General features: G+C 34.9%; 3 protein-coding genes, 1 long non-coding RNA gene and 2 pseudogenes across 4 annotated transcripts in view; 1 reads left to right on the top strand and 5 right to left on the bottom strand.

Annotated features, from left to right (window-relative positions):
- LOC125874918 (glutamate receptor 2.2-like) overlaps positions 1-3,919 on the bottom strand; it is a 17,062-nt gene extending 13,143 nt beyond the window's left edge. The window contains exon 1 of the mRNA XM_049555965.1: positions 3,763-3,919. Coding sequence (XP_049411922.1) covers positions 3,763-3,879 — 117 coding nt within the window. The 5' untranslated portion in view covers positions 3,880-3,919. The remainder of the gene's footprint in view (positions 1-3,762) is intronic.
- Positions 2,319-3,771, bottom strand: LOC125874945 (glutamate receptor 2.2-like). Its single transcript, XM_049555998.1, has 2 exons — positions 3,594-3,771; positions 2,319-3,473 (listed from the first exon to the last, which is right to left on the bottom strand). Exon 2 carries the CDS (start codon positions 3,000-3,002, stop codon positions 2,319-2,321), a length of 684 nt encoding a protein of 227 aa, XP_049411955.1. The 5' UTR covers positions 3,003-3,473; positions 3,594-3,771.
- Positions 3,920-5,877: 1,958 nt separating the features above from the next.
- Positions 5,878-9,338, bottom strand: LOC125874914 (glutamate receptor 2.9-like). The gene is made up of 5 exons (XM_049555963.1): positions 9,048-9,338; positions 7,518-8,860; positions 7,054-7,366; positions 6,551-6,957; positions 5,878-6,450 (listed from the first exon to the last, which is right to left on the bottom strand). The coding sequence occupies exons 1-5, from the start codon at positions 9,331-9,333 to the stop codon at positions 5,878-5,880; spliced, it is 2,922 nt and encodes a 973-aa protein (XP_049411920.1). The 5' UTR covers positions 9,334-9,338.
- A 2,407-nt stretch (positions 9,339-11,745) lies between these two features.
- Positions 11,746-14,750, top strand: LOC125874957 (uncharacterized). The gene is made up of 3 exons (XR_007447333.1): positions 11,746-11,884; positions 12,944-13,122; positions 13,208-14,750. It is a non-coding gene; the product is annotated as an uncharacterized LOC125874957 (long non-coding RNA).
- Positions 12,338-16,386, bottom strand: LOC125874913 (glutamate receptor 2.9-like; annotated as a pseudogene).
- A 1,325-nt stretch (positions 16,387-17,711) lies between these two features.
- Positions 17,712-21,398, bottom strand: LOC125874915 (glutamate receptor 2.8-like; annotated as a pseudogene).
- Positions 21,399-26,811: the final 5,413 nt, after the last annotated feature.

The raw sequence follows: 26,811 nt of genomic DNA, 5'->3' as shown, positions 1-26,811 counted from the left end.
TATTATTATTATTATTATTATTATTATTATTATTATTATTTCTGAAATATGAATTTATATTCCTCTTATAAGGTGGTAAAGAAATATGTGAATGATAGAAAAATATTATTACTTATGGATGTAAAACATAAATTAATTTTGTTTTAATTTTTTTTTAAGTATAAAAACCTTAAATTAATCAACTTTTTATCATGTAAACAGCTTAAAGGGTATTTCAGATATTTTGATAAAAAAAAATGTTTACCAGCACTTTTTTGCCAAGCACATCAACAACTTTTTTTTCAACTGCAGCACTTTTATCCAAACACATAATTACTTATTTTAAAAATAAGTTTAAGCACTTTAAAAAGTTGCTTTTTAAAAATTATTTTTTTTAAGTCAATCCAAACGAGCTCTTATAGCCCACCAAATGGTCAATGAATGTTTTAGATCAGAAAGTTGCCATGTAAATGGGTAGCACTGGGAATACAGTAATACAATAGGTAACAATCATCCAAGGTTAAACCCACCAGATCCAGTTCTTAAGCTGCCCCTTGACGCAGATATCAAGGCCAAAGTTACAAAGTTAAAATGTCTCTGTAATGGTTTCATGAACTGGAGTTGCAGGTTCTGTTGTAGAGAACCCTTCATCTGCAGGGGATGCTCCAAGGCCATCGGAGATTCTGATTTCTAAGCTTTGCGAAGGGAGATTGGGCAATATTTCAGGGGAAGGTTCACTTGCTGCGAGCAGTACTGTAGCCGTTTGGCTTTCTTCATTGCCTCCTGGCATTTCTGACGTAGAATTAGATATATATTTTTCTTCATCAAAGACTTTTGCTATTGCAGAAAGCTTTTTCCATATTGAATCATCAGTGGCTAGGATTTCTCTATTCTGATAAAGGAAGATGAGGAAGAATATGAGAAGAGCAGTGCCTGCTGATACACCAGCTATGAGGAAAAGGCCCTTAAAACTATCTAGCGTGAGACTATCTGATGTTCCATTGCTCTGTGGACAATCTGTTTCATTACTAGAGTATTTCTGTATTCCTCTTTTTGCAAACTCTCCTCCCTCCATCACCATCAAGACTGCTCTTGAGACATCAGGTACCAAAGGAGATGCTTCTGGAAATGCCTACAAGAAATTGTGGAGAAAAAGTGAATTAGATTGGGTGAGATAGTATGACTTCAGTTATGGAACCTTTCCAGTTAAAAGATGCAGAGAGAATCTTACAATTCCAAAGCCACCAGTCTTGTAAGTCTGACCAACCATAATATACTTCCTGCAGTATTTGTTGACAAAGAGTGTGAGATAAGGTAGTTCATCAATAATTAAACTAACACCTCCATTCTTACTTCCTCTTGCGAGCGCATCATTATACTCTTCCAATGTGCTATAACCTCTTAACTTGGAGCTGTCAAATTGCATGCGCATCAAGAAGTATTTGACAAAAGAACCTTTTTGATACCCAACATATCCTCCATTGTTAAAGAGATCATTGACAGGTTGGAGCTGTTGCACTGTTAACATAGATGATAAGCTGGCTGTATAACTTGATGTCAGCACCAGAACCACGAAAACCCACACAGTCAGCACAAATCTTGTTAAGTTACTTGTTACCCTCTCTCCTGCAACAACCAGCCATACTTGTGATTTGTTGAGAAACAATGTGAAATCTTAAAGCTTTCTTTGAGTTAGACACTTACTATGAGCAAAAACGAGAGTTGAGAAAGAAAACCAGAATATCATCCCAACTTGCTTGTGTTTGGGTCCTCGAAACTCTTTGTTTACACGATGTTCGAGTACCCAAACCACAAAACCAATGAAGACAAAGAATGCTCCAGTTGTTATCCAGAGCTCACTCTTTAGAGGTTTCAAGAATATCCAAATATTTTTCCTCTCATCATCCTTAACTGGCACAACTGTGGAAATACCCGACTCTGGAAAAGGTAATGCGAAGTTCACATACTTGGATTGTCTCGCTAAAATGGTCACATCACCTACAACTGCATCATATTCCTGTTCAAGGCAAGCAATGATTATTGCAGTATTAATGGTTGGTCTTCCTCAGTCTGAGCAAAAGTAAAAAGTAGAGAAGAAAGTCCCCAGAAGGAGCATGAAAGGTATTTGACCAAAGAGGTCAATTTACACAAGGATTTGGTATTACCATGTTATCAAGATGAAAATAGTCTGGAGAAGTGCGGCTATCTGGTATTGGAAATGGTATAAATACGTAACTGACAGCATATGGCAAAGATCGGATGATTTCGTCGAAGAAATCTAAACATAAACCAGTTGCAACTAGTACTTGTGTTTTTGAATCTCCTTCCACTTTAATGAATTAGTCCAGCTTTCCATTGACAGGAACTCCAACCCTTAGCCGCTTCCCACTTGTGGATATGTCCCAGCCTTTCGGAACAATAGTAGATTCACCGGGCCAAATGATGGCCCCTAGGTGCTTATTATCAGCTTTAGCTGTTTTACCATTCATCTTCAGTTTATACGAAATGCTATCCTTCTCTGTCCAGAATCCAACGCTTCTCTGTCCTGTCCCAATAATATTCACAATCTGATATGGGGAAGGCTGCAATTCTCCATCTGCTATGCGGAAATCACCACTTAGACCTGCTTTTAGCGTTATGTTTTGCATAAAGTGAATGAGCAGAGATCCCAATTCTGAAGTTCCAAGTGCATCTATGTCCGTTAAGTTCTTTCTAGTATCTGCATTTTTGAATTTTGGGATAGCAGTAATTCCCACTTTTGCTACTGCTTCTGCGAATGAAGTGATGCTATCATATGCCCATAGCCCAAAAACATTGAGTTCTACTCCGTCTATGTCCGGATACTCTTGATGAAATCTTTTTCTCCATCTCTTGGTGAAAATTTTAAGCTCGGTTGTACTTGGAACATAAGGCTTTATACCAAGAACACCTTGCATTGATGATTCAATTACTGAAGGATCTACCGAGTCCAGAAGGCTCGTTAGCCCATCTGTGATGATCCATGCATATCCACTGCTCATCATCCCGGCTTCTTTGGCCTTGAGGAAAAGGCGCGAGGCAAGATATGGTTGCAAGTGCACGATGAATACCCTGGTCTGTTTTGTTTTCAAATTGTATAATTCCTTGAGAATTTGATCATCATTGGCTGAAGGAGAAATAACACTTCTATAGGAGACTAAAGTGTTGATTTCCAGTAAGGCATCAGTCAGATCTGGAACTATCCCAGTTCCAATGGAGCTATCCTCGTGGATGATTACAACCTGCCTCCAATCATAGTTTTTAACAATTGCTGCAATGGCTTTAGTCTGGCTGGAAGAAGGAAGTGCTCCTCTGATGAAGAAGAGATTTTCCTTGACTGAAAGTGAAGGACTTGTTGTTGGAGATAATGATAGGAACTCTAACTCTGTTCCCTAAGTCGATCACAAAATCAGTTTGTGTAGACATTTGTGGCCCAAAGATAGCTTGTACTTGGACATCCTTTAGCAAGTATATGGCTGCATATACACAATCAGACTATAAGACATCGTTTGAACGAAATTTAAACCAAAGTGAAAAGACGAAAAGAGAGAATGATACGCTAGTTTAACAGAAGGAAATCATGGATCAGACTCTACCAGCGGATGCTGTTTCAACATCATCTTTCTCGGAATCCCTCAAGTGGGGTACTATCCTAGTGGCAGTATGACTAGCGGCAGCATGGTAATCTTCAATTGCTAGTAAAATACATGTGTGCATTACTTTTCCCACATCTGTTTCCATATCAAGAATTATACCCAGATCTACCTTTACAGCACTAGTGTTATTATCTTCACCTCGTATTGGCATTACATAGTGGCAAAAGCTAATGATAGACACAAGTTGAATGAATAGAATTAGGAAGTGGCATCTTGGATTTTTCATTTGAAAAACTCTGGTAGTAAGTAGTCTGTGAGTTGGGCGAGGAGTTGCGCTTGTGCAATTAACCATATTCTGCAACGCTCTCTCAAATGGGCGACTTTGGATATATAGCTTCAGAATTAGTGAATTTTATAGATTTTAATAAGTTAAAGACCTTGACTAATATGAGTCCAAACGATTATTATCGATGTAGATAGAAATGACAAAGTTGAAGTTTTCAAAGAAGAAAGCAAGTGAAGTCAATGCTTCTATTCTCCCGTTGCTAATTTTTTTAACAAGTCTTCATTTTATTATATTATATATACGCACCATGATTGAGTAAAATGCATTTTTACTTTATTAAATCAGTTAATTATAGTAAGTTGGCGTGTGGGTAAATATTTACCTAAGTAGTACAAACTATTGTCTCTCAGCTTATCTTCTAATTAAGATTTAAGGCCACTATGTACAAAGACCGATCCTGAATTTTAAGACTTACATCATTGAACCCATTACGTCTTTATTGTTTATTTCAATTTTAGAGAATTTTTACACATACATTTGTGCACCGCATAAAATATACTGGATTCAGATGAACCCAATACTAAAGAGCTACAGCTGTCTCAGACTATGTAGCATGGCATATATAACGTGGCTTTTATCTTACACGGTCTCAGCAAATCGTTTGCACATCAAGCAAAGAGGTAAATACTTACTTCCATCGGATTATACACCAAATCAATTCAATTTATCTTGATCAAGAGATTTAACGAAGTAATAATGTATACATTTAAGTTTTTACTGTGAAATAGCCCCTACCATCCCGTCTCCCAGAAGTTATGCAGGGAATGATTAATGCAGTTAGCAGTCAAAGTCGAAAAGTAAATGGTAAACACTGCATCGATATTGGATAAATGTGGACATGAACGTATACATTAAGTGATTTTCTTACGTGAAGGGAACGACTAAGCGGTGAGTTTCCAACAGCAGAGAAGGAGGATGGCGTGTAAGCAGCCTTAATCCTACCCAGGGGCGGCTCAACGTAACTGGGGGCCTAAAGCGAAATTTTCTTTGAGGCCTAAAAAATTTCATACATATTTATTTAAAAATTATTTTTCTAATTGTTTAGATGCACATTATTACTTCAACTTTTTAATAGATGATTTATTTGAGTACTTTTTTTAAAAAAATTAATTAATTTTAGTTAAGATTTTATCAATTCAATGCTGAAAAATATCCTTTTACTAAAGCAATCATTATATGAATTGTTAGCATAATTCTCTAAGGAAAAAGTTGACAAACTTTAAGCAAAATAAGAGTTAGAACCATAGAATCTGATTCAAGACGTTGATAACTTGATATATCTAACTTTGATTGAAAATTTAAGTAAAAAAAATTGCGATTCACTTTGTACACTGTTCGACTAATGATTTAGATTTATGATAGAGTATTACTTTAACTTATCAAAGATTTGAAGAAAAAGAGTGAAAAAGGAGTTTTAAAATAAATAAATAATGTGAATGTCAGAAATGTAATAAGACAAAACAATATTTTCTTGATTTCTTCTATTTGAGTGGAGTTAAGGATAATAAAAAGTATATATATATATTTATTTTATTTTATTTTATTTATTTATTTTTTTTATTATAAATAATAATTATTTTTATAAAAATAAAAACACATAATTTGTTCTTGGTAAAAATTTGAGGCCTCCCAAAAATTGGGGGCCTAAGGCATGTGCCTTAGTTTTTCTAAGCAAGAGCCGCCCCTGATCCTACCTTGTCCCATAGATCTTCGGCTCAAGTAAATCATATCAGAAATCATGTAAGGAAAATACAATGGTTTCAACACCACACGGAACAATTAGAAAATTAGAAGAATTTCAACGAATATTAAATTCTGAACTCATAATTACAACAATGCAATGAATTCAATCTTAAGAACTTAAACTTTGAACCCATCATATCTGAATTCTGGCAAAGAGGGACAAAGTTATAATGTCTTCTGGTCTAACTAACCCTATTAGCTCATCTCTTGTAGGGCCCTATTCAATCTCTCTTCAATGTTTTCATGAACTGGAGTTTCAGGTTCTGTTGTAGAGAACCCTTCAGCAGTAGGTGACGCTCCTAGCCTGTCGGAAATTCTGATATCTAGGCTTTGCAAAGGAAGGTCAGGCAAAACTTCGGGGGAAGCTTCCCTTTCTGCAAACAGTGTAGTTGTTTGGCTTTCATTGCCTTCAGATGGATTTTCTGAAGTAGAATTAGAGTTGTCTTTCTCTTCATCAAAAACTTTTGCTATTGCAGAAAGCTTTTTCCATACTGAATCATCAGTGGCTAGGATTTCTCTGTTCTGATAAAGGAAGTTGAGGAAGAATAAGAGAAGAGCGGAACCTGCTGATACACCAGCTATAACGAAAAGGCCCTTAAAACTATCCAGCGTGAGACTATCAGATGTTATAGACATTCCATCTATCCGTGGACAATCTGTTTCATTCCCAAACCATTTCTGTATTATGTTATTCATAAACTCTCCCTCCATCACCTTCAAGACTGCTCTTGATACATCAGGTACCAACGGTGACCCTTTTGGAAATGCCTGTAAGAAGTTGCGGGAAAATAAAGATTAGATTGAGTGAAATACCGTGGATAGTATAGTTTCAATTATGGAACATTTCCAGATACAGAGAGAATCTTACGAATCCAAAGCCAGCAGTCTTGTAAGTCGGACCAACCATAATATACTTTCTGCAGTATTTGTTGAGGAAGAGTCTGAGATAAGGTAGTTCATCAACAATTGCACCTACACCTCCATTTTTACTTCCTCTGGAGAGGGCGTCGTTATACTCTTCCAATGTGCTATAACTTCTGAACTTGGTGCTGTCAAATTTCATGCTCTTCAAGACGCCTCTGACAAAGGAACCTTTTTGGTACCCAACATATTCTCCACGCTTGATGAGATCATTAAGGTCTGTTATTGTAGGTTGAATCTTTTGCGCTGTCAACATAGATGTTAAGCTGGCTGTATAACTCGATGTCAGCACCATAACCACGAAAACCCACACGATCAGCACAAATCTTGTGAAGTTACTTGTTACTCTCTCTTCTGAAACAACCAACCACATATATATGATTTGTTGAGAAACTAGCTAGAATAAATATAAAGCTTTCATATATAATTTGCTTTGAGTTGGAGGCTTACTATGAGCAAAAACGAGAGTTGAGAAGGAAAACCAGAATATCATCCCAACTTGCTCTCGTTTAGGTCCTCGAAACTCTTTGTTTACACGATGTTCGAGCACCCAAACCACAAAACCAATGAAAACGAAGAATGCTCCTGTTGTTACCCAAAGCTCGCTCTTTAGTGGTTTCACGAAAATCCAAGCATTCTTCCTGTCATCATCCTTTACTGGCACTACTGCAGAAAAACCTGACTCTGTAAAAGGTAATGTGAAATCCACATACTTGGATCGGTTCGCTGAAATGGTTATGTCACCTATCATTGCATCAAATTTCTGGTTAAAGTAAACAATGATCATTTCAGTACTTATGGTTGGTCTTCTGCCAGAATAAAAGCAAAATAAGAAAATCTAAAGGGAGCATGGATGTAATGTAAGGTATTCAGCCAAAGAGGCTAATTCGAATGAGGATTAGATACTTTATTACCTCAGAAAAGAGCTTATAAGCAAGATCATCAAAGTCTGGAGAAGTGGGGCTATCCAGTATTTGAAATGGGATAAATTCGCAAGGGAGAGCATAGGGCAAGGATTCGATGACTTGTTTGAAGACATCTGCACAGAAACCAGTTACAGTTACTTCTTGTGTTTTTGAATCTATTTCCACTTTAAGGAATTGCTCCAGCCCTTCTTTGTCTGGAACTCCGACCCTTAACTTCTTTCCACTTGTGGGTATTTCCCAGCCTTTTGGAGCAATAGTAGATTCACCTGGCCAAAAAATGTCTCCTAGTTGCTTATCATTACACTTGGCTGCTGTTTTACCATTCGTTTTCAGTTTACACGAAATTCCATCCCTTTCAGTCCAGAATCCAATGTTTCTCTCTGCTTTCCCAATTATATTCACAATCTGATATGGGGAAGGCTGCAATTCTCCATCAACAATGCGGAAATCACCACTTAGACCTGTTTTTAGCGCTGTGTTTTGCATAGAGTGGAGGAGCAAAGATCCCAATTCTGAGGTTCCAAGTGCATCTAAGTCCGTTAAGTACTCTCTATTATCTTCTTTTTTGAATTTTGGGATGGCAGTTCCACCCACTTTCTCTACTGCTTTTGCTAATGAGGTGATGCCATCATATGCCCATAGCCCAAAAACATTGAGTTCTACTATGTCCATGTCTGGATACTCTTGACGAAATCTCCTTCTCCACCTCTTGGTGTAATTGATAAGCTCATTTGTTCGTGGAACATATGGCTTTACACCAAGAACACCTTGCATTGATGACTCAATCACTGAAGGATCTACCGAGTCAAGAAGACTCGTTAGCACATCTGTGATGATCCATGCATATCCATCGCTCATCATCCCGGCTTTGTTTGCCTTGAGGAAAAAGCGTTTGGCAAGTAATGGTCTCAAGTGCACAATGAAGACCCTGGTCTGCATTGTTTTCAACTTGTATAGCTCACTGAGGATTTGGTCATCATTTGCTGACGGAGAAATAACACTTCTATAGGAGACTAAAGTGCTGATTTCCAGTAAGGCATCAGTCAAATTTGGAACTATCCCTGACCCATAGGGGCTATCCTCATAGATTACCACAACCTCCCTCCAATCAAAGTTTTTAACAAGTGCTGCAATAGCCTTAGTCTGACTGGAAGAAGGAAGCGCTGCTCTGATGAAGAAGGGATTTTCCTTGACTGTAAGTAAAGGACTTGTTGCTGGAGAAATGATAGGGACTTTTACTCTGTTCCCTAAGTCAATCACAAAATCAGTTTGTGTAGACATTTGTGGCCCAAAGATAGCTTGTACTTGGACATCCTTTAGCAAGTATATGGCTGCACATACACAATCAGACTGTAAGAAATTGATAGGGCATGAATAACTAACTACCAGAGTATGTCTGATAGCTTGTTTGTTCAAGCTTCTGGGAAGCCAAAAGTACTTATTTTAGTGACTCGTGAAGCAAAGAAAGTAAGATATGCATGCTAGGTTAAGAGAAGTATATCAAGGAGCTGAATTTACCAGCAGATGCTGCTTCAACATCATCTTTCTTGGAATCCCTCAAGTGAGGGATTATCCTAATGGCACTGCGACTAGCGGTGGCATGGTAATCATCAAGTGCTAGTAAGATAGATATGTGCATTACTTTTCCCACATCTGTTTCCAGATCAAGAATTATGCCCACATCTACTTTTGCAACACTATTTTTATTATCTTCACCTTTTATTAGCATCATATGGTGGTAAAAGCTAATGATGGACACAAATTGAATCAAAACAATTAGGAAGTGGCATTTTGAACTTCTCATTTTGAGAGTTGTGCTTGTGCAAGTAACCAACTTACAAAGATATTCTCTAAAGTTTTTTCAGAATCAGTGAATTTATAGATTTCAGAATCAGTAAAGAGCTTGACTAATATGAGTTCATACTCCATACCATAATTGGGGGCAAAAGTCCATCCCGTCTTCCATTATGCTTTTAGTATTCGTGGTCAAGAAGTAAACGATAAATACTGCATCGATATTGATTCATTTGGATTAGGAAGTTGCTTAGTAAGTTGCCAATATGATGTTGAAAAGAAAATATATGAGGCTTAAGTCGACACCTTGTCGTTGTCCACGTAATTTATATTGACATTTCAAGAGACCCATTTTTCTGTTAGACACTCCAATATTAACAAATATGATCTATTAAATACATCATGCAACATGGTGTAGAAAGTGATAGGCACTAGTCACCCCGGCCCAAATAAGCCGCGTGATTCTAATGAATCCCATTAGGGTTTAAAGTGGGCTTCAAACACCGAATGTGAAATAAAAAAAAGGTTATATGCACTAGCCACGACTTAAAAAGTGGATAGATATTGCTACATCTTCCTTTTTTTTTAAATTGCAAGCAGGAGCCAAATTTTTTACAAAGGTGTCCAAAAATAGTACAACAAAACCTCTTTTCAAAAAATGGAAAACATTTGTTGCTAGTGGGATTCAAACACACCAGACTGCCTCATTACAAGCGTCTAAACCACTCGACTACAATAGCTTGTTGTGTTAAGGGTGTCCAAAATATGTTATTTAATCATTTTACTTGTATATACAATATATTTTTTCGATGAGGAGTGTCCAATTGGACACCCTGACAACAATGTAGCTACGCCACAGACTGCAAGACACTAATACTTATATAAAACAATATATAAATTTTCTCATAACTTATGTATATATTAGTTATGCAAAAATCTGCATAAGTCAATCCAACATTGTATTCATTTTATACATGAATAACTTATTTTCTATCTACATGTCAAACATCATATAAGTTATACAAAAATTTATACATGAATAATTTATTTTTTTATCGAGAACATCCTAAGTGCATAAGGCAATATGATGTTTATCTTTGTTTTCTCTTTTAGGCAAATGATGGAGCCTCATTAAGTGAGTATATGATTCATTTATAAGATTTCACGTAAATTCATGTTTGCATATAGGAGTTTCCTATATCTATCATGAGAACTTTATATATTTAAATACACTTTTATATAATTTTACGCATATGTAAACTAAATTTGAAATTAAAACAATGTAATATTTATATTCAACTCAATAATAATGTATTTAGAATCTATCTTCCAAAGCTATAATAAAAATGAAATTTGTAATTTTGAAAATAAAATAAATTATTTATTAATATAATTTTTGTGATACAACACTTTCCATGAAATATAATGTTGGACCAAAACAACGCTGCTAGTCTGTTACCGTAGTATTGGTTTACGCTGTCCAAAATAAAAATCTTACTAACTGCATGCATGTGAAGAAATATTCAATAAATATATTGGATTCCCACTCGTTCCCATCTTTTTCCATAACACTTCCAGTCCCACTTGATGAGGTGAAGCTAAAAGTCTGAATACGGATTTGATCGAATAATTATTAATTAAACGATAATACTTTATCTAATTTATATCACGCGAATTATTGAAATTTTTCCATACACCCCATGAAATATAATTCTTGCCCCGCAATATTTAGAGCAATAAAAATTTAAGTTTCATAAGATTAGTCATATATTAAAAAGAAGAAAAGTATTTACCTTAGTCATCGAAATAATGCCTATTTGGTCTAATAATAGATATTACTAGAAAAAACCAGTGAAAAAAAAATTCTAAAAGAAGAAAAAAAGTGTAATACTTCCGCCGTTCTTCTTTGACTTGACATACCTATTAAAAAACAAAGATTAGTATAATGAGTTTACTATTTTATCATTATTGATAGATAGAGTCTTAAACATATTTACTTACTACATTTTCTAAACATTAACTCATGTTAAAAAAAATATAGGGTATAATAAGAAGAAACAATTTGTCCTTTTTTGATTTATTAAAAATGGCAAGTAAAAAAGGAAATCAAATTAGGAAGTACTCTCCCTGTCTCTATTTACTTGTCCATTTTTTATTTGACACTTATTAAGAAAATTATAATTAACCTAATGAGTTTACCATCGTACCCCTATTAATTGATAGAATTTCAAAATTGATTTAATTCTACTTTTTCAAAAACATTAACTATCTAACTAAATTGTGGATATAATAGGTAAAAAATATTATCTTTTCTTGATTTGTCAAAAAATAACAAGTATAAAAAGACAAGTAAATAATCAAAATTGAACAAGTAAAAAAGGAAGAATGAGTATTTGATGAATAAATAGGGACGGAGGAGTTATACACATTGTTAGGTGCGGAAAGCAGAGAATCCAGAATTAGATGCAAACAATGGAATAACAGTTGTGCTGAGGGCACTGGACAGCCACATATTTCACTACAGATAAGAGGAGATAATAATGTTTCTCTTCTGAAATACGGTACATTTTTTTTTTCTTTCTTCCACAATTTTAAAATAACACAATCTGATCCTTTAAATGCTTATTCAAGGTGCAACAATTTTCTCTTGGTTTGTATATGTATATATATTTGGCAGTTAGAGTTTAACCTAAATGATCCTCTCTTGTTTCATGTTTTGTGGTCTACTATCTTTAATTTCCTCTTTGTAATCGACATTGTGTGTGGTTTATTTTATCTCAAAACTAAACATAATGCCTGTCATAGCTGCAGAAATGTTTGTATGGTTGTTCCTATTCCTTTGAAATCTTTCATTTGCCACCTGCAAAACCTTTAGGAAAATAGAGGCAAATGCTTCCTTATTTACTTGGGTTCAACTTGTGAACCACTAATTTCGACTTAATAATAACATAACCAGTGTAACCCCACTGGGGTGAGGTCGGGAGAGGGCGGTGTGAGAAACTGTTTCCCATATACTTTTTATAATAAGTCAAGTATATAAAGCAAATACAATAATTTCAACACGGAACATTAATATAAGTGGAAGACTAGTAGAATTTCAATGATTCTGATGGTTCCGTCAGCTCCAGATACTTAACTCATAATTTCAGAAGTGCAATGAATTCAATCTTATGAACTTAAATGTTGAACCCATCATATCTAAATTCTAGAGCCAGCTCTTGATACAAATAGATGAAACATAGATACGCTCTTTAACTTGCCTCGACTCACATTTATGTCCTCCAACTTTGGGGTACACAAATAGACACTTAAACTTGTAAAAAGTTGAACAAATAACACAAACGTCTTATGTGGCATCTTAAATGGCAATTTGCGTCATACATGGTGGTCCTATGTGGATAATGCCACGTAGGACTCATGTGTCTACTTGTTCAACTTTATACAATTAAGTGTCTACTTGTGCATACCCAAAATTGGAGAGCATAAATGTGAAATGTGACCAAGTTAAATGCATATTTAAGTACTATGCCATACAAATATTATGGCCAAGAGAGACGGTTTTAATGTCTTCTGGTCAAACTAACTGTAAAGTTAGCTCATCTCTGTACAATCTCTTGTAGGGCTCTATTCAATCTCTCTTCAGTTTTCATGAACTGGAGTTCCAGGTTCTGTTGTAGAGAACAACACTTCAGGTGCAGGGGATGCTCCTAGGCAGTCGGAAATTCTGATGTCTAGGCTTTGAAAAGGAGGGTTGGGCAATACTTCAGGGAAAGTTTCACTTGCTGCGAACAGTGTAGCCGTTTGTCTAACATTGCCTTCAAATGGATTTTCTGACTTAACATTAGAGTTGTCTTTCTCTTCACCAAAAATTTTTGCTATTGCAGAAAACTTTTTCCATATTGAATCATCAGTGACTAAGATTTCTCTATTTTGATAAAGAAAGTTGAGGAAGAATAGGAGAAGAGCAGAACCTGCTGATACACCAGCTATGAGGAAAAGTCCCTTAAAACTGTCTAGCGTGAGGCTATCAGATGTTATATCCATTATATCTTTCTGTGGACAATCTGTTTCATTCCCAAACCATTTCTGAATTATGTTATTCATATCTCCCTCCATCACCTTCAAGACTGCTCTTGATACATCTGGTACCAAAGGTGATCCTTTTGGAAATGCCTGTAAGAAGTTGTGTGATAATAAAAGACTAGATTGAGTGAACTACCGTGGATAGTATAATTTCAATTATGGAACATTTCCAGGCGCAGAGAGAATCTTACAAATCCAAAACCAGCAGTCTTGTAAGTCGGACCAACCATAGTATACTTCCTGCAGTATTTATTGAGGAAGAGTCTGAGATAAGGTAGTTCATCAACAATTGCACCTACACCTCCATTTTTACTACCCCTTGAGAGTGCATCATTATACTCTTCCAATGTGCTATAACTCCTAAATTTGGAGCTGTCAAATTGCATGCCCTTCAAGACATCTTTGACACAGGAACCTTTTTGGTACCCTACATATTCTCCATTCTTGATGAGATCATTGAGGTCTGTTACAGTAGGTTGAAGCTTTTGTGCTGTTAACATAGATGTTAAGCTGGCTGTATAGCTTGATGTCAGCACCAGAACCACGAAAACCCACACAATCAGCACAAATCTTGTCAAGTTACTTGTTACCCTCTCTCCTGCAATAACCAGCCATATATATGATTTGTTGAGAAATTCTAAAGTTCTCATCTATAATTTGCTTTGAGTTAGAGACTTACTATGAGCAAAAACGAGAGTTGAGAAGGAAAACCATAATATCATCCCAACTTGCTTGCATTTGGGTCCTCGAAACTCTTTGTTTACACGATGCTCCAGTACCCACACAACAAAACCAATGAAAACAAAGAATGCTCCAGTTGTCATCCAAAGCTCTCTCTTTAGAGGTTTCACGAAAATCCAAGCACTCTTCCTGTCATCATCCTTTACTAGCACAACTGCAGAAAAACCTGACTCTGTAAAAGGTAATGTGAAATCCACATACTTGGATCGGTTCGCTGAAATGGTCACGTCACCTATAACTGCATCATGTTTCTGGTTTAAGTAAACAATGGTTGGTTCAGTGCTTTTGCCAAAGAAAAAGCAAAATAAGAAAATCCAAAGGGAGCATGTGGGTAAGGTATTCCGCCAAAGAGGCTAATTCAAACAAGGATTAGATATTACCTCAAAAAAGAGCTTATAAGCAAGATCATCATATCCTGGAGAATTGGGGCTACGTGTTATTGGAACTGGAACAAATTCGTAAGGGACAGCATAAGGCAAAGATTGGATGACTTCTTTGAAGACATCAGCACAGAAACCAGTTGCAGTAACTGCTTGTGTTTTTGAATCTCTTTCCACTTTAATGAATTCCTGCAGCCCTCCTTTGACAGGAACTCCAACCCTTGGCTTCTTCCCGCTGTGTGGGTATTTCCCAGCCTCTCGGAGAAATAGTAGATTCACCGGGCCAAATGATGGCTCCTAGTTGCTTATTATTACTCTTAGCTGTTTTACCATCTATCTCCAGTTTATATGAAATTTCATCCTTCTCTGTCCAGAATCCAACGCTTTTCTGTCCTGTCCCAACTATATTCACAATTTGATATGGAGATGGATGCAATTCTCCATTGATGAGACGGAACTCACCACTTAGTGCTGTTTTTAGCACTGTGTTTTGCATAGAGTCAAGGAGCAGAGATCCCAATTCTGAGGTTCCAAGTGCATCTAGGTCCGTTAAGTTCTCTCTAGTGTCCGGTTTCTTCAATTTTGGGATAGCAGTGCTGCCCATTTCCACTACTGCTTTTGCTAATGCGGTGATGCTATCATATGCCCATAGCCCAAAAACATTGAGTTCAACTGGATCCATGACTGGATACACTTGACGAAATCTCTTTCTCCATCTCTTGGTGAATATGTCAAGCTCATTTGCTCTTGGAACATAAGATTTTACACCCGGAACACCTTGCATTGATGACTCAATTACTGAAGGATCTACCAGGTCCAGAAGACTTGTTAGCACATCTGTGATTATCCATGCATATCCACTGCTCATCATCCCAGCTTCTTTGGCCTTGAGGAAAAGACGGGAGGCCAGAGATGATTCTAAGTGTACGATGAACACCCTAGTCTGCATTGTATTCAACTTGTATAGCTCCCTGAAGATCTGATCATCACTGGCTGAAGGAGAAATACCACTTCTATAGGAGACTAAACTGTTGTTTTCCAGCAAGGCATCTGTCAAATGTGGAAGTATCCCGCTTCCATAGGGGCTATCCTCCTAGATTACTACAACCTCCCTCCAATTATAGTTTTTAACAATTGCCGCTATGGCTTTAGTCTGGCTGGAAGAAGGAAGTGCTCCTCTGATGAAGAATGGATTTTCCTTGACTGAAAGTGAAGGACTAGTTGCTGGAGAAATGATAGGGACTTTTACTCGGTTCCCTAAGTCAATCACAAAATCAGTTTGTGTAGACATTTGTGGCCCAAAGATGGCTTGTACTTGAACATCCTTTAGCAAGTATATGGCTGCACATACACAATCAGACTATAAGGAATTGTCTGAACAGAAAACCAAAGGGAAAAAAGAAGAAAAGAGAAAAAGATATGCTAGCTTAACAGAAGTAAATCATGGAGCTGAATTAATTTACCTGCAGATGCTGCTTCAACATCACCTTTCTTGGAATCCCTCAAGTGAGGGACTATCCTAATAGCTCTGGGACTAGCGGCGGCATGGTAATCTTCAAGAGCTAGTAAGATAGATATGTGCATTACTTTTGCGACAACTGTTTCCATATCAAGAACTATACCCACATCCAACTTTACAACACTAGTTTCATCTTCACCTCTTATTGGAATTACATAGTGGCAAAAGCTAATAATGGAGACAAGTTGAATGAAGAGAATTAGGCAGTAGTATCTTTGATTTTGCATTTGAAAAACTCTGGTAGCAAGTAGTCTGAGAGTTGGGAAAGAAGCAATTCTGCTTGTGCAAGTAATTAACCACTTTCTAGAGATGTGTCTAAAAATCTCTTAACTGTGTGGCTCTAGATATATGGTTTCAGAATCTGGGAACTTCATATACTTGGACCAGTAAATACCTTACAAAACTATAATAATGCAATGTAGAATGAAAAGTCAAAGATAAAGTTTCGAAAGAATAATTGAGAGAGGACTTTTCATACATTCTTAACTAGTAAGTTCCCTCCTCAATTTGACCCAATAAAAATCTGACAAAACGAACGCTGTGACAAAAACTCATTTGGTTGACCTTGGAATGGTTCTTATTTTACATGGTTCCTGTTTATACTTGGTCATTAGTAACTTGCTTGGACACCAAATTATGAAACAATACCCACCATTGGATCGAGTGGCCGATCTAGGATTTTCATTCATGGGGGATTTGTAAATAAAAATGTAAAAAGTATTAACTTCCTTGGACACTCAATAATGAAACAACCACCACCATTGGCTCTAGTGGCATGCTGATTCAGGATTCACTCTGAGAGTTCCGAAAAATAAAAATGTAAAAGATAATGCAGTCCTTGAGAATTGAACCTTGGACATTAGGGTGTATTTTGAATTTCCTGAATTGCAGAACCTTTTGCATGTTATTTAGGGGATTCACAATTTATATGTACATCAACATAGAAAATATATCCTATATATACATTTTAATTTTTTGTCGAGGGGGTTAGGGTGAACACTCTCCGCCTCCGGCCCTTGATTGGCTCATTGACACTGTTATTGTTAGTGCAAGAGGAAACTGCTAGGGAAGTTGCCTATGATATATGTTGAAGCAGATGGGATATAAGATTCTGATTTGATGGGTTCAATATTTAGGTTCTTACCATTGAGCCCATTACACTTTGAAATTATGGGTTCATGTTCTATTATTTATTAAAATTTTAGTGATTTGTCACATATACTTTTATGATCCGTGTCGAAAATGCAAATCTTATACTTATATTCGCTATCCGCCCTGTGTAACTGAACATATTACTGTTTGTCTTCCATGTAGCAGTGATCCTAAAACCTTTCCTTATTTATAATCTGTAACTATGTTCTTATCCTGTAGGCTAGTTCTAGCACCTGCATTATAAATTCACTACTACTAGATCTTTCTTTCTTATTTAATTTGAGATTTGCAGATTGCTTTTTCTCATCAAAAAATTGCACAAATCTCTCATGTGGTTATTCACATGTAACCCCCATTATTTCATATTCTATATAAGAATTATGTAATCAAAAAATAATTTAGCATCTTATGTGTTGATTTTATTGTTTTTGTTCTATTATTGTAACATAACAAAACTACCTCAATTGAATTTCTTGAAAACGGATGCATGTATTGAATTCTTTCATGCCACACATATAACTTCTTTTAATTATATTCCAAACATAAGTACAACAACAACAACATAAGTAGTGATGAAAAAAACAAAGTGAACATAAAATTGCTAAAGAAACAACTAAGAAAAAGTAAGGGTTGAATCCATCTAATGGAATCCTGGAGGCCACCTCTTGATGCTAATATTATGGCCAAGAGTGACAAAGAAATAATGTAATCTGATTTAACTAACCCTAAAGCTAGCTCATCTCTGTACAATCTCTTGTAGGGCCCTATTCAGGTGTGTCACAATTATGTTAGCAGCTATATGTGTCATCTTTCTTCAATCATGCCTGACATTGTTTCATGAACTGGGGTTCCAGTTTCTGTTGTAGAGAACCCTTCAGAAGCAGGGGATTCTCCTAGGCCATCGGAGATTCCGATTTCTGGGCTTTGCAAAGGAAGGTTGGTCGTTAGGCTTTCATTCCCTTCAGATGGCATTTTTGACATAGAATTAGAGTCGTCTCTCTTTAAATCAAAAACTTTTGCTATTGCACAAAGCTTTTTTCCTATTGAATCATCAGTGACTAAGATTTCTCTATTCTGATAAAGGAAGATGAGGAAGAATAGGAGAAGAGAGGAGCCTGCTGATACACCAGCTATGAGGAAAAGTCCCTTAAAACTATCAAGCGTGAGGCTAGCTGCTGTAGCCATTCCATCTTGCTTTGGACAATCTGTTTCATTCCCAAACCATTTCTGAATTATGTTATTCATAGTCTCTCCCTCTATCACCTTCAAGACTGCTCTTGAGACGTCAGGCACCAAAGGAGATCCTTTTGGAAATGCCTGCAAGAAGTTGTGGGAAAATTAAAGATTAGATCATTGAATAAACCACTAACCACTCTAAATAAATGTCAACACTTTCTGAAACATCAGTTAAGTACAACAATCTTACAAATCCAAAGCCGGCAGCCTTGTATGTCGGACCAACCATAATATACTTCCTGCAGTATTTGTTCAGCAAGAGTCTGAGATAAGGTAGTTCATCAACAATTGCACCAACACCTCCATTTTTACTACCTCTTGAGAGTGCATCATTATACTCTTCCAATGTGCTATAACTCCTAAATTTGGAGCTGTCAAATTTCATGCGTGTCAAGACGTCTTTGACAAAGGAACCTTTTTGGTACCCTACATATTCTCCATTCTTGATGAGATCATTGAGGTCTGTTATAGTAGGTTGAAGCTGTTGCACTGTTAACATAGATGTTAAGCTGGCTGTATAGCTTGATGTCAGCACCAGAACCACGAAAACCCACACAATCAGCACAAATCTTGATAAGTTACTTGTTATCTTCTCTTCTGCAACAACCAGTCATATATAGGATTTGTTGAGAAACAAGGAGAAATCTTAAACTTTTGGTCTATAATTTGATTTGAGTTAGAGACTTACTATGAGCAAAAACGAGAGTTGAGAAGGAAAACCAAAATATCATCCCAACTTGCTTGCGTTTGGGTCCTCGAAAATCTTTGTTTACACGATGTTCGAGTACCCATACCACAAAACCAATGAAGACGAAGAATGCTCCGGTTGCTATCCACAGCTCGGTCTTTAAAGGTTTCAAGAAGATCCAAGCGCTCTTCCTATCATCATTCCTTACAGGCACAACTGCAGAAATACTCGACTCTGAAAAAGGTAATGTGAAATCTACATACTCAGATCGGCTTGCTAAAATGGTAATATCACCTACAACTGCATCATATTCCTGGTTCAAGCAAACATTGATTATTTCAGTATTTATTGTTGGTCGCAAAATCAGAACATAGATAAGAAGTCCAAAAAAGGAGCATGTAAGTGAGTTATTCAGCTGAAGAGGTTAATTTTACCTTAGAAGTGATCTTGTGAACAAGATCATCATAGTTTTGAGAAGTAGGGCTGTGTGCTATTGGAAATGGAATAAATTCGTAAGGGACAGCATATTTCAAAGATTGGATGACTTCTTTGAAGACATCTGGTCCTAAACCAGTTGCAATTACTGCTTGTGTCGTTGGATCTCTTTCCACTTTAATGAATTGCTCCAGCAACCCTTAACTTCTTCCCACTTGTGGGTATTTCCCAGCCTCTCGGAACAATAGTAGATTCACCAGGCCAAATGATGACCCCTAGTTGCTTATTATTAGTTTTAGCTGTTTTACCATTCATCTTCAGTTTATGCGAAATGCCATCCTTCTCTGTCCAGAATCCAATGATTTTCTCTCCTTTCCCAATTATATTCACAATCTGATATGGGGATGGCTGCAGTTCTCTATCAACGATACAGAAATCACCACTTAGTCCTGATTTTAACTCTGTGTTCTGCATAGAGTCAATGAGCAGAGATCCCACTTCCGAGGTTCCAAGTGCATCTAGGTCTGTTATGTTCTCTCTAGTGTCTGGTTTCTTTAATTTTGGGATAGCAGTAGTGCCCACTTTCTCTAGTGCTTCTGCTAATAAGGTGATGCTATCATATGCCCATAGCCCGAAAACATTGAGTTCTACTTGGTCCATGTCTGGATACTCTTGAAGGAATCTCTTTCTCCATCTCCTGGTGAACATGTCAAGCTCCTTTGATTTTGGAACATAAGATTTTAAACCCAGAACACCTTGCATTGATGACTCAATTACTGAAGTATCTACCAGGTCCAGAAGACTCGTCAGCACATCTGTGATGATCCATGCATATCCACTGTTCATCATCCCGGCTTCTTTGGCCTTGAAGAAAAGGCGGGAGGCAAGATTTTCTTGCAAGTGCACAATGAACACCCTGGTCTGCATTGTCTTCAACTTGTATAGCTCCCTGAGGATTTGATCATCATTGGCTGAAGCAGAAATACCACTTCTATAGGAGACTAAAGTATTGATTTCCAGCAAGGCATCAGTTAAATATGGAAGTATCCCGGTTCCATAGGGGCTTTCCTCATAGATTACTACAACCTCCCTCCAATTATAGTTTTTAACAATTGCTGCAATGGCTTTAGTCTGACTGGAAGAAGGAAGTGCTCCTCTGATGAAGAAGGGATTTTCCTTGACTGTAAGTAAAGGACTTGTTGCTGGAGATATTATAGGGACTTTTACTCTGTTCCCTAAGTCGATCACAAAATCAGTTTGAGTAGACATTTGTGGCCCAAAGATAGCTTGCACTTGAACATCCTTTAGCAAGTATATGGCTGCACATACACAATCAGACGTATAAGTAATTGTCTGAACATCTCTTTCAAAATAGAAAAACTAAAGGGAAAAGTAATATCTTAGAGAAAAAAGTGAATCTTTTGAAGCAAAGAGAGAGAGATAATGCTAGTTTAACATAGGTAAAGCTTAGAGCTGAATTTTACCAGCTGATGCTGCTTCAACATCATCTTTCTTTGAATCCCTGATATGAGGAACTATCCTTATGGCACCACGACTAGTGTTGGCATGATAATCTGCAAGAGCTAGTAAGATAGATATGTGCATTACTTTTCCCACTTCTGTTTCCAGATCAAGAATTATTCCCATCTTTACAGCACTAGTGTTATTATCTTCACCTCTTATTCCAATTACATAGTGGCAAAAGCTAATGATGGAAGCAAGTTGAAAGAAAATAATTAGGAATCTGCATCTTGGATTATGCATTTGAAAAACTCTTGTAGAAAGAAATATGAGAGTTGGACAAGAAGCAGTTGTGCTTGTGCAAGGTATATAACCACCATTCAGAGATGTGTCTTAAAGGTATCTTAACTATAGCTTTCCTATAATTTTAAATAAGACCAAATTGCAGAAAGAAAAGTCAAAGTTTTCAAAGAATTACAAATGGTTTAAAATATTACTGGTTTAATTATTATTAAAGAAAGAGGACTTTTCACACTTGTTAGACCACAAGCTAGTAAAGCCTCCTCTTCAGTTTTGACCAAATCAATAAATGACTAAATGACCATAGTGACAAAATTGATTGGTACTCATTCTCCCAATACCCAATGAAGTTTTTGTATTCATTGGATGACTATCTAGAGGCTACTAAAAGGACTTCCCATATTTTGGCCAAGTCATGTTGAAAGTTGAGAGCTAGCTCAGTTACAAATAAGTAGAAGAGACCATTGTTTCTATGACTTGGATTGGAAAAGGGTAGCTATGACTAGTAATCTTTAGTTTACTTACACGGTTTCAGTCTAGAATTGGTCAGTAGTATAAAACTTTATGGTGGTAGAGGCACAACTTGTAGGGCTGTTTCGGTTTATGGTTAAAAAAACAAATTGAACCATAATCCGAACCAAATCGATTAAAAAATTGATATTTGGTTTGGTTTGGTTTTAAGTTTTGAAAATCGACACTGTTTGGTTTGGTTTAGTTTTAAAACTGTAAAAATAACCAAACTGAACGTGTAATTATAATAACTCTAGTATTGCTTAATTGAATCCACAGTAACTTTCATGTGGATTGTTTATGTACTAGGTGTTTGTGTTTATATATATGTCTTAAAAAAATTATTACTTTCAAATAGAAAAAACAAAAAAAATCGAACCGACAGTTATTTTTTTTGTTTGGTTTTAGAATTTAGAAACCGACTAAATTAATCTGGTTTTAATTTTAACCAATAATCAATCCAAACCAAACCATGAACACCTCTAGGCACAAATATGACTTGGTATGTGAGGGATTACTATAATACCTATCCTTTCACTTTTTTTTTAAAAAAAAAAAAATCTTCATCCTCCATTTTTTTCCCCTTCATTTTCTTTTTAAAAGAAAAACTATTGGTAAATTTTTCAAATCAGTTTTTTTTTTACTCATGAGCTCTATTCCTTTCCCTTTTATATTTTTTATATAATAAAATATAAGATAAAATAAAGAATTTTTTAAAAAAGAAATGAGAAAAAAAAATGATGAAGATGAGGGTGAGGAGATAAAGGAGCAGGGGCGGATCTAAGGGTACGGGTGGGATGCCATGGCACCCGGTGATTTCGGAAAAATTGTTGTATATATGTATATATTTATCAAATGTTAATATATACTCCCTCTGTCCCAATTTATATGACTCATTTTCCTTTTTAGTCAGTCCCAAACAGAATGACACATTTATATATAAAGTAACAATCTAACTATAAAATATTTATTTACCCTTAATGAAATGATTTACAGCCACACAAATTTCTATCATTCATTGTGGACCACAAGTTTTAAAAGTCTTCCTTTCTTTCTTAAACTCCGTGTCGAGTCAAAGTACCTCATATAAAATGGGACGGAGGGAGTATTAGCTTTGCCACCCACTGAATGAAATGATAAATTGTTTAATTGGTAAAGGGCATGACATGCGACGCTTGCAATGCAAGTTCGAAACTCACTACTAGCATTGTATTTTTTGCTTGGTTTGTGCGTAGTGAAGCTTCTTTTTTTGTTTTCTTTTCTTTTTTGTTTTTTTTATTAATGTGTGAAGGGCTTTAGTTTTGTTTTCTTCCATTCATTCTTATTTATTTACTATACTTTATTAATTTCAAATTGACTCCTTTTTACCGTAGTTAATTCTTAATTTTTTTAAACTTTCACTTTCACTAATTATTAATCTCTTGATATGAATGTCGCGTGTTTATTCTTTATCAGTTAATGAATACTGAATTATCAATATCACATACATATTATTAAGAATGTATTTAAATAGTAGTTTTTAAAAAATATAAGTTTTAAAAATGATGAATATTATTACTAGAGTTCTTTCAATTTAAAAGTTCTTTCGATCCTCACCGACATTCTTACTAATTAGTAAGATGACTAGGTTGAAACTACAATTTTATTCTCTATACAATATATCTGCAACAACAAAAAAGTCAATGGAATATGAATATATTAAGTTAACACTATAAGATGGTTTATACAAGCTCGAATTTTAATTTGAAAAAAAAAAATCATTTTTCCTCAAAGTCTAAGTGAATAAGGCCTTTAATTCCTAACATGCATGTTTGATCGATTTGTTTATAAAAATGAAAAAAGATAATAACCCGAATTGTAACCCAAAATTAAAGCAACCGACCCGTTTATCTTACTTGAACGATGTAGCACCCAAGACCTCCAAATCCTAAATCCGCCTCTGTAAAGAAGAGAAGAAAGATAGAACATAAGAAATGTAGGGTCCCATATTTTCTTAATCAAAAAGTAATGCCTTACCTACCAAGTCTTATTTATGCCTCTACCGCCATAAAATTTTTCGTATTAGCTTGCTTGCAAGTTGCAAAACCAAACAAAGTAAACACACCCAACACGGAGATTGAATCTTGGAATGAGGATGGTTGGGTATATATGTAGGTGTCAATGTCATTGTCTCAATATACATACATACATATATATATATATATATATACTCTTTCCGTCTCAATTTACGTGGCATCTTTTTTTTTTTAGTTTGTTTTAAAAAACAACGTCATCTTACTATAATTAGAAACAACGGAAAAGACTCAAATATGCTATTGAAATTTGAGAAAAGTCTTATCTATGTCATTCGTTAAAAGTTTGGTTCATCTATATCATTTTCATTTGAGAAAAGACTCATCCATACCACTAATTGTTAACTAAAAATAATTTTGGCTTTGTAAAATTATTTTATACACGTGGTCAATTATGATTCGACCATGTCATCAATTAAATCATCATATATCATATTTACTATAAGTGGGAACAAAAAAAAGTTAAAAGTTGATTTACGGTTTTACCCCTACTATCATGTTATAAAACATTTAACTATTTAATTTAGATATTAAATTGTTTCATTTTAATTAACATGTTAATGACTTTTGCGCTTCCTTAGATTAATTCCTAATTAAAATATCTAATTTAATAATACTTATCATCTATAACAAAAAAATTAAAAGTTGAATTACGACTTTACCCCTACTATCATGTTATAAAACATTTAACTATTTAATTTAGATATTAAATTGTTTCATTTTAATTAACATGTTAATGACTTTTGCTAATTCCTAATTTAAATTTCTAATTTAATAATACTTATCATCTATAATCTATAGGTATATAATAAGAAATTAATAATCATATATCATAAATCATTTCATCATATCATATCATATTATACTAAAAGTGGGAAGAATGTTAGGCAAACATTAGACTACCATTTTATCCCTATATTAAATACAAATACTGATAATCATCTAATAAATTGTTAATTAAATATTAAATAGTAAATTTTAATTACTACAAGGGAGTTACACATTAAGCCAATATCAAATTTATCAAATACTTTCGGTTACAATTTATTCATATTGTTATAAATAAGTATTATCAAGAAGACAAAAAGACTCCTAATTATATTGTTCAATGAATTACAGGTGAAGACCAAAGGTTACATAATTAAGTAGGAAACTGATGAGCCTCTTTTATTTTTTTCCCTTTCATCTCCCTCACCTAAGGTTTTCCTATTTAAAGTCACCTAGATAGGGAAATGAACTTACAAATCCCATATATGATCTTCTTACTAAAGTATGTTAATGTCAATTATCTCTTATAATTAAGATTCATTTTCTCATCTTTGGTATATCATTTCTTTCTTCTTCTTTTATTATTTCCTTTCTGGTCATAGTCATAGACCGCAGAAGAAAAGTTGTCATCAATCTTTGTATAATTTTTAAGGGTAATAACATTATTGTTGTATTTGGATCGAAGAAGTTATGAATGATTGATTGATTAATTGTAAAGAATGTTTGGAAGGAAATAATATATTTTTTTTATCATGTTGTATGAATTACAACAAAATAATGAATTATTTGTACTACTTTATGTAAAGTGCTTATAGTGATGACCATTTGTAAGTGATTTTTGTATTAGTTTTAAATGTTTTTTTATTATGTATTCTTTTCTTATTCCTTTTTAGTTAAATATGTTCTCTGCTTATATAAGAAAAATTGTGTCTAGATTACAATTAAATATATATTACTTATTTAGACTTTATATAATTATTGGCGTGGAACATGTACAATATTATATTTCTTATTTCCAAATGAAATTAAAAATTATCTCAATGAAAGATTAGATATTTTATTATATGCCAAATCATTTGTGTTTTACAGAGGAAGGGCTCAAAATAGTCTCTCATCTTTGGGTTAAGGTTCAAAGTCATCCTTGAGTTTTCACATGGAGCACTAATAGTCCCTCATGTTTGCAATATTGATGCACTTTTGGTCCTCCTCCAAAATTTTGCCTATTTTTTAACTAATTTTATCCATAACTTATGTATGATATGTTCAATCATCATTTTATATATTTAGTAGAAATAATAACTCCATATGAGAGGATGTGAGAAGAAAAACATCTTGTTTTGTTAAGTAGAAATTGTATTGCAGGTAAAGTCGAGAGGTTCATCAAGATAATTTCATGTGCAATAGTACAATTTTTTTTCTTTTCTTCTAACGTCATATGTTAAGATGTTCTTAATTAGTTTAGTTGCAGTAATATTTCTACTGAACAGAACAATGTGTTCTTCTTATCACCTTTTCTCACATAGAGTTATTATTTCTACTAAATATATAAAAAGACGATTGGATATTCCTTACATAAAATTGTGGACAAAATAATGTTAAAAAATAGGCAAATTTTTTGAGGAGGACCAAAAGTGCACCAATATTGCAAAATGAGGGACTATTAGTGTTTTATGTGAAAACTCAAGGATGACTTTGAGCTTTAACCCAAAGATGAGAGACTATTTTGAGCCTTTCCTCGTGTTTTACACGGATAATATGAAATATTTGGCAGATATGTTGAATGACTATACATGCATTTATAATTAGTTCATTATCTCATGAATTAGTATATTGCCTCTTTAATTAATAATAAGGAGATCTAAAAGTATAAAGTTCATTATCAATGATCCATATAAAATTAGATAACTATTTTAATTTTCAAACAAACACTCTTACTCAAACAATTATCTGTGTAACACTAATTGGTGAAAAATCTTCTTATTTATATCCACCATCATTTATACTTTTTAGTGCAATATAAATGCTATAAATACTTAACATTTACAAGTCAAACATTATAATAAGATGTCTAAGGACTTATGTGGTGCACGATTGTCATATACTATAAGTTTATAGTAATGGGTACACTTGGCAACACGCGCGA

This window comes from Solanum stenotomum, chromosome 8, assembly GCF_019186545.1.
Source record: "Solanum stenotomum isolate F172 chromosome 8, ASM1918654v1, whole genome shotgun sequence".
NCBI lineage: Eukaryota > Viridiplantae > Streptophyta > Magnoliopsida > Solanales > Solanaceae > Solanum > Solanum stenotomum.
The sequence above is the reverse complement of the archived record's forward strand: the minus strand, read 5'-3'. Positions and strand labels throughout refer to the sequence as shown.

What these genes read in the sequence shown, in the direction of transcription:
- LOC125874945 (XM_049555998.1), bottom strand. Translation starts at nt 3,002, where the DNA reads ATGATGAGCAGTGGATATGCATGGATCATCACAGATGGGCTAACGAGC.
- LOC125874914 (XM_049555963.1), bottom strand. Translation starts at nt 9,333, where the DNA reads ATGAGAAGTTCAAAATGCCACTTCCTAATTGTTTTGATTCAATTTGTG. An exon ending in TGTTGAAGCAGCATCTGCTG is followed by an intron (nt 8,861 to 9,047) that starts GTAAATTCAGCT and finishes GTGTATGTGCAG; the next exon opens with CCATATACTTGCTAAAGGAT. An exon ending in AACTCTCGTTTTTGCTCATA is followed by an intron (nt 6,958 to 7,053) that starts GTAAGCCTCCAA and finishes TGGTTGTTTCAG; the next exon opens with AAGAGAGAGTAACAAGTAAC.